Here is a 12,963-nt window from a genome sequence, read left to right as displayed (position 1 = left end):
AAAGATTCACCACCAAAAATTATACAGGGTATTGTTTATGGAGACCCTCTATTGAAAGTGCTCCTTTCCCCCCTTAGCTGTGATTTTAGAGGCCAGTGCTAACATTTTAATTGCTGAGAAATAAGTCTACATTACTACTTAAAATTAATACTAGTCAAAACATTCTTAACACTGAATATGTGTCAAACCCTTTCAATGTGGAACAGCAAAAAAACACAAACTTGTATCCAAAGAAAGTCCACTCGAGAGCTACATAGAGATAGTTTTAAGAATCAATTTGTGGAACGTTTCTTACGGGGTACATGTGAGAGTAACCAATAACATATGATGGAACTTGCGTAACTCGCACTTCCGCAATTTACCATTATAACGTTTTCCCGTTTTTCACTACAACCCTTTCTCCAATCTCCTCTGAAAGTTAAGAATAAAAATAATAAACAATACACACACGTAAACGTGTGACTTGAACAGTAAAAATACCCACAATATATATATATATATATATATATATATATATATATATATATATATATATTTTTAAAGCAGACAAAAATGCATCACTGTTATAACCAAAATACAAGTCAGTCTTTAACATACATGTACGAAACAACAACCAGTATTTGCCGACGAACGTAAAAAACCCGGAAGAAGTTTCCTTCAATATAATGAACTTTGGCAACAACTTCCGGTCTCTATTACATTGTCACTGAAGGAAGATGGTGAGTTAATATATCGGTACATCTGTTTATCTGTAACCATCCGCAGGATTGTTTTCTATAATGCAGAAAAACATATCTGTGATGATGTCTATCAAAGAGGCTTTAAGTGTATATATAAATTTGACAATGCAGTTGTTGCATACTAAAGCTGTATGCAGTTTGTGGGTTGGTCACTGTAGTGGATTTTATTTCTGGAGATTTGTCGAACATAGGAAAAAGAAAAAAAATACGTTGGAAATGTCAATCGACCTTTTCCTAGGTATATTTGGAAATGCTAGTGGCTGGGGTTTTGTTTACGTCTGTAGTGATGCTTCTTCGGGTGGTTCGGTGCTGCGCGGGTTTCTAGTAGTTGGCTAGCCCGTACTTGACGTTTCTTAAAGGCCTTCTTGTATAAGTATTCTGGGCGGTAGTACTTGGGCTGTGTTTTGTTATATTTTATGGAATGGGGGGACACCTGAGTAAAGTATGTGCCGTACCAAGAGTAGCACGCCAGTTGCATTTACTTTTTAATTTATGAACCAGTTTGTTCAGTTTCTATGACATTTCTTCGGCTTAGACTTTATTTAATGGCGAAAAATTATCATAGTTAAGAATGGACAACTGCTACTTGCATATGTAATGAACGTGAAAGAAAACTCGAGTAACGTGTCCATTTAAGAAATTAACTGTGATGACTAAAATGCCTGAATATAGGAGTGAGTATATATCGGTGACTTGTTGCTCCATTTTGTTAGTTTTCTGCATGCTGGTTTTAAGAGTTTTATGTTTTACTGCCTTTGTAATTGCATTATGGGATTTTCATTTTAGACGAAAGGAACATCTTCATTCGGTAAGCGTCGCAACAAGACGCACACGCTATGCCGTCGTTGTGGAGCAAAGGCATATCATCTCCAAAAGTCAACTTGTGGCAAGTGCGGTTATCCTGCTAAACGCAAGAGAAAGTGTAAGTGTACATGCACTGTGAGCATGTAAATATGATTATTTTTCCATTTATAAGCATTTCTCAGCTGTACAGATTTTCGGAGAATGTCTAGATTTGTCCTCATATTTGGTCCGTTTTTTCGTAAAACTGTGTTTTGGCAGCCTAGTGGTAAATCATTAAGGATTGAAGTTAGGAAATGATAAATTATTTGAGTTGGTGACTTGAAAAATTCGTGCTAATGCAAAACCTGTCAACTTTCTAAGTCTGCAAGAGCAATAATTAAAATTGTCGTTTTTGGGGGCCCTTGTCCTCCTTTCGTTTGTTTTTCTCCATATTTTCTGCCCTTAAAAGGTTGAGAGGTATGTTTACAGTGTATGTAAGTTGTGGGTAAAAGGGGTGCTTCTTGTGAGAGATGGATAGTAATAATATGGCAAGAAATTCTTGCTCTGTAGCAACAGGTAGTTTTTACATGAAGGGGAGATGGAGTACGTAGTAGCTGGTGATGGTTAGGTATAGCATATTAACCTATCTTGGTTGAATGTATTCTGGAAGGCAAGCACAAGTTACAGTTGTTCGCTGTCTTAAAATGCAGGTCTGGGCTGTAAAATTTTGTCTTTTTAAAAATTTATTATGCCAACACCTCCACTGGGACTCTAATCTGAAAAAAAAAATCTGAAGTGAAACCCAAAAGCTTGCTTCAAAATACATCCGTGAGTAGTCTTAGTTAATCTTTTGTTATCAACCTGGTTTGTGTACTTTGTTTTCCCCTGTCTCTGGAAATGGCTCAGCTGTTTAAAGCATCAGGTTTGCAGGGGGGTGGTGCCCTCTCCTGTTTATGTAACTGCAGGAGTCGCACCATTGTTGGAGAATGGGGGTCAAGCTAGAATTTTCAGAAAGCACAAGTAATAGTTAAACTGTGCAGTATCCCGCTGGTCCATATAAGTTGCTTATTCAGTCATTCCTATCATTTTATATGTCGCTTAAGACCTTTAGCTCCTTTTTCTTTTAATTTCCACCCACCTTTGCATCAGCGGATAGTAACGGTCCCACCATTTTTCCCTACTCAACCTTGTGTATTCAAAGGAAGGTTCAGAGCCTGTGATTTAAGTTTGGAAGGGAAAAAACTGGCTAGTATGGAGTGGGAGTAACCCTTAGTAATTGCACGTGGTGTGGGCTTAATAGTACTGTCAGAATGACATGTATTGTTTCAGTAATATCCCAGTTCATATTCCCTAATGACATGGAACATCCTTAATTAAGAGTATTCTTTCAAAACTCCATCTCTTGCTTGAACTTTTTGCATTCATGAGATATTCAGTTGAACCAAAGACCGCCTCTGTTCAACTCACAGAACCCTGTCACATTGAAAATAAACATGGTAAAATTGCTTGTCGTGATGTATGCAGTCTTAATAAATGGACTGGTCTTGTAGCATAGCTGGTAACAGAAAACACTCTTGTATCAAAAACCTGGCTGAGGGTTGATTGTCACCCTTTTACTTTTATGCAAGACAGCTGTTATATATGGTAGACCAAGCACTGGATCTGGTGTCTGTGCTTTTCTAATCAAAAGAATATAATTGCAGTTGTGGATTGCACTAATTGTCGTACTGCAGACTAGTCCCAAACGGATATGGTCTCTCATATCATATTAAAAGTAGATTGCTGCAGTATAAATCCCCGTCACCTTCCTCTCTCAAGTAAAACTCTACAAAGTATGTTCCGTAAAAGCAATTGTGGGAGGTGGTTGTCCATGTCAGTGTAACTGGGAAAGATGTCCTACCTCTGAACAAAATGTTGCAGCAGTTTAGCCTGACCCAAATTACTCAAACCAATACAAATAATGGCCTAATAAAAATCCAAAGTAGGTGCCTTAACACTGAAATACTCCCCAGTGCTCTTCAGTGCCACTCGTCCATTAAATCCATTTAGTCATTCAGTAGATACATAAACTCAAATAATTGAAGGAAAAGTTTCCCTAATAACAAGCTACCAAATAATATAGATTGGACTCCCTGTATGCCATGTCTGAACCCATTTTTACTTTAGAATTTTTTCATCACAAAACTTGACTACAATTCATGATGCACTGTACCTTCCCCTCTTGCAAAAAGATGATTTAGATCAGTGTTGACTGTGGCTTTCAGTGGGTATTAAAGCAAAATTAAAGATTAATCTTTGGAAGGAATGGAAAAGGAACCCCAGCAGTATAGAGCTACACCAGACTTTTCTGAGTTTAAGAAAATAAATAAGAATTGCAACAAGTTCTGCAAAGGCCCTGTACTTTATGCAAAAACTGGATCAGCTTTGGGAAGCAGTCTTCGGCTGCTCCTGTTAGGGGTTGCCACAGCAGGTCATCTGTTTCCACTTCTTCCTGTCCTCTGCATCTTGCTCTGTCACACCAGCCACCTGCATGTCCTTTCACCACATCCGTAAACCTCATCTTAGGCCTTCCTCTTTTCCTGTTACCTGGCAGCTTCATCTTTGGCACCTTTTTCCCAATATACTCTGCATCCCTCCTCAGCACATGTCCAAACCAACGTAATCTTGCCTCTCTGGCTTTGTCTCCAAACCTTCCAACCTGGGGTGACCCTCTGATATACTTATTCATAATCCTGTCCACCCTCGTCACACCCGTTGCAAATCTTAACATCTTTAGCTCTGCCATGTCCAGCTCTGACTCCTGCCTTTTTGTCAGTGCCACTGTCTCCAACCCATATAACATAGCTGGTCTCACTACCCTCTTGTAGACCTTCCCTTTTCACGTGTACTGGTACTAGTCTCACAAATGACTCCTGACGCACTTCTCCCACTCCATCCTGCCTGTACTCTCCTTCACCTGTCTCCCACACTCACTATTACTGTGAACTGTTGATCCCAAATATTTAAACTCCTCCACCTTCGTCACCTCTACTCCCTGCATCCTCACTATTCCTCTATCCTCCCTCTCATTAACACACACATATTCTGCTGACCTTCATTTCTCCTGTGTAGAGCACATCTCCTAGGGTCTCCTCCACCTGTTGCCTACTCTCACCAACTCTTTAATGAGGACATAAAAATAACTGGTTTCCAAGAAAAAAAACCTTAATATTGAATAATTCACTTTTGCTAATGGTTGTGCTTACATTGTGCACCACCATAAGTCTTTCCAACAGTTCCCCACCGGGAAGAAATGCATTATAGTGCCCTTTGGGAAGTCATGTACCCAAGCCAATTACTCTTGAGAAGTTAGTCTCACTAATCAGCCCTTTTCAGACCCATTAGTGATGTAGTTGTGTGATTTGTTTTTTTGACGCTGTTAGTTTTAACAGTTTTACAATTCAGTAACTAATTTACAATTACTTGCCGTATCCTTATCCATAATAATTGTATAAGGATGCTTCAGTACATTTAGTTTTCAGTGTTTGGAAACTGTGTTGGTTTTTAAAACATTTTATTTATAAATGAGAATCCTCTCGTATAAGGTATCTTCATGTATACAAGATGTGAACACTTAAAAACAAAAGGCCATTTCACTCCTTTTAAGTCTGATCTTTAAATCAAATAAGCAAGATTACTCTTGCAGGAATGCATTTTTTGCCATAATGTGATGCCTGGCGAAAGCCCTGTGGTGATGATTGAGGAGCTCTGCGGGTGTGTGTTAAGCCTTTGTTCCCAGAGAAAGTCTGTGGTTTCTGTTACTTGCCCAAGATTCTATTAAATATGGTCCTGAGCATGTTTGTTAGCTTTTCATGAATGGGACATTTTGTGAGAGGTCTTGTTTTGGAGTTTGAATACAAAGACAGGGTTCTATTTCTGGTTTAACTGATTATCTGGATGCAGTCCATGTGCATAGGTCACAAATTCTAATGCATGCTGCAAAGTTTGAGCAGCATCAAGGTTATCCTCAAGCCCCCCTTCCCACAAATATGAGGGCGGTCCGGGTGAATTTCACATTAGTCTGTGATTGGTGTAGCAGAAGAGTCCGTAGAATGCATTCTTTTCATAAGTTTTGCACATCCTAAACAGGGTATCCATGACTGTAAACCTATAAAATGCTCCCTAATGACCATTGTAATGTTAGCTGCCCCTCCTAACAGGCATTTTCAGCTCCTAGTATTTGCTTGCTCTGAAAAAGTGACACTGCTACCTGGATTGATATGGCTAATGCAGTTTTTGACAAATCCAACAATGGTAGTGTCCCCTCAACAGAATTGTCAGTCTATTTTGCAGCATCAACAATGTAACCGTTGAGAGAGCTACAGATTCTGGAAGTTCCTAATTCCGTTACTGGAATTAAGAACCTAAATAAAAGATTGTATGAGAACTGTGAGAAATGGCCTTAGCTAGAATATTGTACATTCCCACCACAAATGTGTAGAAGGAAGAGAACTGGGCGGTGTCAGTGTGCCAGTAATTAACCGTATTGGTACTTGTGGCTGCTCCCCAGGGTTAAGAAGCAACATAAAGCATTGGTACAAAGTCAGACTCGTTGTGCTGCCATATCGAAAGGTCTGAGAAATATGCTACCTCATTATTTTGTTGCAGCAGCATGCTTTGGTGGGATCCACAGTAACAAATGCAAGACTTGTCAATTTTTGCGGTCAATTCACTAAATGCTTAATAAAGCTATATCATTACTGGTGATAGACCCGGTGGCCTATGCAAAACCAACTCTGGAAATGCATTTGAGCGTAATCAACCATAGATGGGATTTATTGTGATTTTCACAACAGCCTTTAAGAAAGGACAAAAGAGCTCTTCCACTGGTGAGCTGAGACAGTTATGTCTTGCCAGTTATGAGATTGGAGCATTGCTTTGGCCATAATGAATCTCCTGAAACTTGCCTGTGGCTATAACAAAGCCTTTAAAAGGTTTTAGGTGTTTGAGCTGTCCACTTGGAGTTGGAAATAGACTGCAGTTTTGTAGGAGAAAATAGAAGAAATTTAATTAGTAAACTTGTTAATAAAAAAAATTTGGTCACTAAGTGTTTCGTGTCCACTTGCCCCCTTTGGGAAGCAGTTTGGAGGATGACTGATAATGGGGCAGCATTTCTGTTTATCAACTAAATCTTTAACCTCTAACATTTTAAGTTTTACAAAGAGTTCATAGGTTCATAGATTAGTACTAAGCTAACTGCCCTTGCGAGCCATTTTAAGCTTAGACAATTATGCAGGCTGGAGAAGTTGTTTGACCGCAACTGAGCTGCAAAATATAAGTATTTTTTGATTATTTTTACAGATTACTGTTTTTATAATTTAATATATATAAAGCACTTTGTCTATTCAGAATCTTCACAAATCCTTATCTGTTTAAAAACTTTCATTTGACTCTGTAGTGCTTTGCTGTCTTAGGTTATTGTATAAACTGAAACATTTACTCTGTGTAATTATCTCTTGGCTAGTGGGGGCTGGTTCTTTTGTGTTCTTGTAAAAAAAAAAAAAAAAGTTGTTCTGGTCTTGCCCTAACTTTGGTAGGGTCTCTGTCTTTGCACACAGTGCAGGCTGGAGAAGTTGTTTGACCGCAACTGAGCTACAAAATATAAGTATCTTTTGATTATTTTTACAGATTACTGTTTTTATAATTTAATATACATAAAGCACTTTGTCTATTCAGAAACTTCACAAATCCTTATCTGTTTAAAAACTTTCATTTGACTCTGTAGTGCTTTCTTGGGCTATTTTGTCCCACCCTCCCTGTTGGTGTTTTGCTCTTATACTTGGTGGCTTTGCAGTTGCCCGCCCCTACTGTGACACACCTCCCAGTCTAGTGTCATTAGCTCATTCTTCTTAATACAGAGAGAACATTTGATAAGGCCTTCTGTTCCTCCTTTTTCCCTTTTCAAAAAGTAAAACAAAACTTTTTTTTCTTTTTCGCCTGAACCTTCTGTGTTCTGACTGTCCTTCTCTAACATATTGGAAATATACAGTATTTCAGAGCATTTGTTATAACTGTATTTGCTATAACTGGTTTAAGTATTTTTTTCTGGCTTTTTGAATATTTACTGCTTAGCGACTGCATCTTAGCCTGTTTATACAGCTCTGCATTCTATTTAAACTGTTTTTGTGTTGATTAACTGTTTTGCACTCTAAGTTATTTGTTGCTTAATTTTACCTGTAGGCTAACACACTCAAGTGTGCTAGCCGCTTAGCATTTACTGTCTGTTTTTTTCCTTGTCTCTGTAAAAAAAAAAAAAAAAAAAAATCTCTTGTTTTCCCACCTTACTGAACTAGAGTAGTCCAGTTTCAGAGTTGCTGATCCCTGGGCTTTGTTTTTAGTTCCTGTTACTGATCCATTGCCTTATTAGGAAGGAGGGAAGTTTATTTGCTTACCAGTGGGAGTGGGAAGCACTGAGCAGCCTTTTTGTCCGAATTGGTGAAGTTTCAGCCAGAAACTAGTAGTCCATTGGTCGTTTTGGGCCAATTCCTAGCTCCTTTCAGCCCCCTGCTATTAAACACGCGTTTTCCAGCTTGTACCAACTCAGCACAGATCCTCGTGGTGGCCTGCAGAGTGATCCAAGCAGCAGAGAGCTAAGAGTGACTTTCTACCAGATATAAGTATTTTTTGTGGCTTTCCCACTGTTAAGCTAGCGACTGCATTTTGTCTGTTTTACTGCTACTTTAAGTGATTTCTGCATTTTACACTGTTTATTGCACTTTAAGTTACTAATTGTTGCAAATTGTTTCTGTAGGCTACACACTAAAGTGCGCTAGCCGATTTACAGCATTTATAGCATTTACTGTCTGTTTTTTTCCTTATCTCTGTAATAAAACAAAAAAATCTCTTGTTTTCCCACCTTACTGAACTAGAGTAGTCCAGTTTCAGAGTTGCTGATCCCTGGGCTTTGTTTTTAGTTCCTGTTACTGATCCATTGCCTTATTAGGAAGGAGGGAAGTTTATTTGCTTACCAGTGGGAGTGGGAAGCACTGAGCGGCCTTTTTGTCCGATTTGGTGAAGTTTCAGCCAGAAACTAGTAGTCCATTGGTCGTTTTGGGCCAATTCCTAGCTCCCTTCAGCCCCCTGCTATAAAATACGCTAAACGCGTGTTAACGGTGAGTTGCCACTGTTGCACACAAGAGCAGCGGCGGTTAAACTATTCGGGCCATCTAAATTCCACTTTTCAAATTTTCCCTTAGAACTACCTTCCTCGAGCTGTACTGCTGATCTAACCAGCATATCCTGTAACTGAAAAGTTCATCTCTACTTGATTCCCAAGTAGACTATTCTCTATCTGTAAAGCCTAGCACTCTCCTACAGTACTTGCACCTTGATAAAGCACTCTTATTATAGATAGTACCCCAACAGCCTAAAACCCACTTCCCCCGGAGTCCTTTGAATGTCTCTCTATCTACTACTTCTAGTATGTCGAGGGATCAGTTGCTAGTGTCCTCTCCAGCTCAACTGGTGAACCTGGGAATATTGAGGCAATGTTACAATTGCCTCATGTACACAGACAATCCTCTCCTTCTCCCACAAAACACAAATACATGCGAGAGATGCAACTATACGGCCAAACTGGAGGCTGAGCTCTCTCAACATAGGACTGGCAAGACCAGACAGGAGGAGAAGGTAACCACACACAATACATACCCAGTCACACATGGTACCATCACAACTTCAAATCATACACATACTCACACAAAGACATACTCGGAGGCTCTGATCAAAAATTTACCAAAACAGCAGAGGCCACCAAAGCAGACACCCAAACAACTACCACCTCACGACCCAACACATGCAACACATAGACCACACAGTCAGAGTGTCAAACAGTCACAGCCCTTAAGGCCAAACAAAATGCCAGACACACTTGTCATTGGTGATTCCATAGTCAGACACACTGACGTCCCGCTCACCAGACTGAGTAAGGAGAAGGTCACAGTAAGCTGCCTGTCGGGCGCTAGAATCCGCCACATAACCCAAGCACTCAGGTCTCTCAACAGCAGGTACAAGTACGACTCGGTCATTGTCCACGCTGGTGTCAACTACCTGAGACGTACCTCCTTGGACTACATGAAAAGGGACATCGAGGAGCTCTCTGATTATGTAGCCCAGGCAGGTATGACCCTGACCTTGAGCAGTATCCTACCTTCACCTAGAATGATGCCACAATACAGTGATAAGATGATCAGCTTTAATAATTGGCTTAAATTCTGGTGTCATTCAAAGGGGATACAATGTCTGTCTGCCTGGGATGACATGCTGGACAAGCCACGCTGCTTCGCAAGGGACGGCTTGCACCTGTCACCCCTGGGCTTCCGGATATTGGCAAAGGCTCTTGCCACCCCATAGTGCCTTTTTTAGGCAAGGCTCCAATTCTAAACCTACCACCCTAGAACACCAAAAAGGAAAAAAACTAAGGGTAATGCTGCTCAATGCCAGAAGTCTCAATCTCAAGATGCACGCACTAGAGGAACTTCTCAATATGGAGAACATCGATGTCTGTGCTGTGACAGAAACCTGGTTCAAGGCTCCTGAGAGCACCCCAGCACTAACAGGTTTCACCTCATATCATGCGTTCCGGCCCCAAAATCCGGACAACACCAAGAAAGGAGGGGGGTGTCCATATTCATAAAGGACACCCACACCTCAAGGTTGGCGGCAACGCACGATGCATCGGAGACCATCCAGGTGCAATTAACCATAGGCAAGACTGCTCTGCAATTTGTAGCATGTTACAGGCCACCCTCTCAAACTCAGGAACCTCACATGGCCTTCCTGAAAACATTGGAGGGATAAATGTATCTCCAAACACCATCATACTAGGTGACTTCAACTACCCTAATATAGACTGGGAACACTACTCAAGCCCGAACACTCTAACCCAAAGATTCCTGGAGTTCATAAACTCAAATGCCATGGAACAACTAGTCACCATCCCCACAAGAGGAGAAAACATACTTGATCTCATCATCACGAACATGGGATCAAAATGTTCAACACCGAAGTATACCCCTCACTGGTGAGATCAGATCATAAACTAATCTCGCTGGAGGTCCTCATCCCGCCCCCACCTGAAACAAAAAAGACCACAGTGAAAAATTTCTCAAAAGCCGATTTCACACTTCTAAAAACTAGTGTGGTCTCCTTTAAGGCCCCTGAGCCAGTGGTAAACATTACTCAAACCGCTGAATCACTTACAAATGCCTTCTACCAGCACCTACAGGACTGCGTGGATCAGGCAATCCCAAACAAAACTAAGACTCTGTACCAAAGGCAAGCGTCCAGTCTGGTGGACCCCAGCCATAAACAAGCTCTACAACAAAAGGAGGAAGCTACTATAAGATAGAGCAAAATCCTTGAAAGGTAAGACACCTTTGATCATTATAAGTAAAAAACTAAGAGCTCTCATAAAATCATCCAAGGCAAATTTTGAGAGAAAAATCGCCAAGGACTCTTAATCATAAGGCCTTCTTTAGCTATGTTAGAAACCTAGGAGGAAACTCCCAAATATGCTCAGAATTCAAAATGATGTGAAAATTACTGAACCTACACACATTGCTAACATACTGGCTGACAGGTTCAGTGCAAACTCCCCCCCCCCCCTCCCCCCCAAAAGGAGAGAGATTTATTCCAGAGGATTGTAGCCCCCCAAACATCTCCAACGCCCAGGTGAGAACTGCCCTCACTAAGGCAAAAAACACAGCATCCATGGGACCAGATGGTGTCCCCAGCTGTGTGCTTCATGAACTCAATGAGGAATTAAACCCACAGTTAGGACAGCTGTTTAATCTTAGCCTCACCTCAGGATACGTACCCAAGGAGTGGCGCACTGCGACTGTGGTCCCACTTCATAAGGGTGGTGCCTCCACAGACCCTGGAAATTACCGCCCCATTAGCTTGACAAGCCTTATCTGCAAAGCCATGGAGAGGATCATAATGGAACTCATAAATAAAGACATAGGGAACTTGCAGACTTTGGATCCAACCCAGTTTGGCTTTGTCAAAGGCAGATCAAAGGCAGATCCTGCTTCTTAAACTTGGTTGACTTTTTCGAGACAGTCACCAAGGCCATTGATGAGGGAAAGGCAGTCCATACAGCCTACCTCGACCCGGCAAAGGCCTTCGACACAATACCCCACTCGGGTATCATCGAAAAACTCATCAGCTTGAATGTAAACCCATACATCACAAGATGGGTTGCAAACTGGCTAAGTGACAGAACCCACAGGGTCAGAGTTGCTGGAGCCATGTCAGACTCAAAGCCTGTCACAAGTGGTGTTCCACAGGGCTCAGTCCTGGGTCCACTCTTGTTCGGCATCTACTTTTCTGAAGTACAAGCTAACACAGGAGGGTTATGGCTGACAAAGTTTGCAGATGACTGCAAACTGGGCGCCATAGTCGAAAACACATCTGATACGGATATCCTCCAGAAGGGCCTCACAGAAACGGATAACTGGTGCCAGGGCCATGGCCTGAAGTTAAACGCCAAAAAATGCATAGTCATACCCTTCGGGAAAAACAAGGTTACCCCTAGCTACCATATAGGTGGCAATCCACTGAGCACAGAAAACGTCATCAGGGATCTGGGGACCCAAGTTGACAGTAGCCTTTCGTTTGACACTCATGTTGCTAAAGTAGTTAAGAAAACCTTCTATATCGCCCACCTGATCATAAAGGGATTCACATCTAGATCAAGGGAGGTAATCGTCCCCCTGTACTCATCACTCATTAGACCTATGATTGAGTACAATGCCCGCTCGAATGTATCTGACCAGACACCTGCTGCAGCTTGAAAGGCCCCAAAAGTTCCTCACCAAAAGGATAAAGGGTCTCAAAAATATGTCTTATGCTGCCCAACTGAAAGAACTCCAGCTCTATTCAGTCTCATACCGCTTGCTCAGAGGTGACCTGTGCCTGACATATAAGGCCATGTCAAACCCAGATTTGATGAATATGCTTCACCTCAAAAAATCTAGATCCGTCAGAACCACAAGGGCGGGGGACTTAAACCTTGACACGGTTATAAATAGAACGTGCTGGAGGGACAGATTCATCACCCAGAGACTCGCTATGCTGTGGAACAAAATCCCGGTACATGTGAGGCAGAGCACCTCGCTGGCCTTGTTCAAGAGGAATCTTGACCAATGGATGGGAGATCGCAGATATACCCCAGGGATTACTTCAGTGTCACTGCTTGACAGAGGCACAGAAAAATGATAGGCATAGTTTTTATTCAAACTAAAGGGGTGGCGAAAGCCACATAACTATGGGCTAGGCTTATAAATGCCCTTGGGCAGATAGCCTAGTATGAACCTATGAGACTCAAACCCTGCACCTTGTGTTTGTAAGGCAAACACCTTAAACATTAAGCCACCCTCCCAACCAAACATTAAGGGTG

The 12,963-nt window shown here is 41.4% G+C and overlaps 1 protein-coding gene across 1 annotated transcript in view; it reads left to right on the top strand.

The window, feature by feature from the left end:
- The first annotated feature begins 636 nt into the window (after nucleotides 1–636).
- The window catches only part of RPL37 (ribosomal protein L37), a 41,144-nt gene continuing 28,817 nt past the window's right edge, over nucleotides 637–12,963 (top strand). Inside the window, exons 1-2 of the mRNA XM_044069773.1 lie at nucleotides 637–719; nucleotides 1,527–1,662. Of these exons, the coding sequence (XP_043925708.1) occupies nucleotides 717–719; nucleotides 1,527–1,662 (139 nt within the window). The 5' untranslated portion in view covers nucleotides 637–716. The remainder of the gene's footprint in view (nucleotides 720–1,526; nucleotides 1,663–12,963) is intronic.

The sequence above is a fragment of the Protopterus annectens genome, chromosome 1.part0 (genome assembly GCF_019279795.1).
Source record: "Protopterus annectens isolate FY-2018-M chromosome 1.part0, PAN1.0, whole genome shotgun sequence".
NCBI lineage: Eukaryota > Metazoa > Chordata > Ceratodontiformes > Protopteridae > Protopterus > Protopterus annectens.
This window is presented reverse-complemented; position numbering and strand designations above follow the sequence as displayed.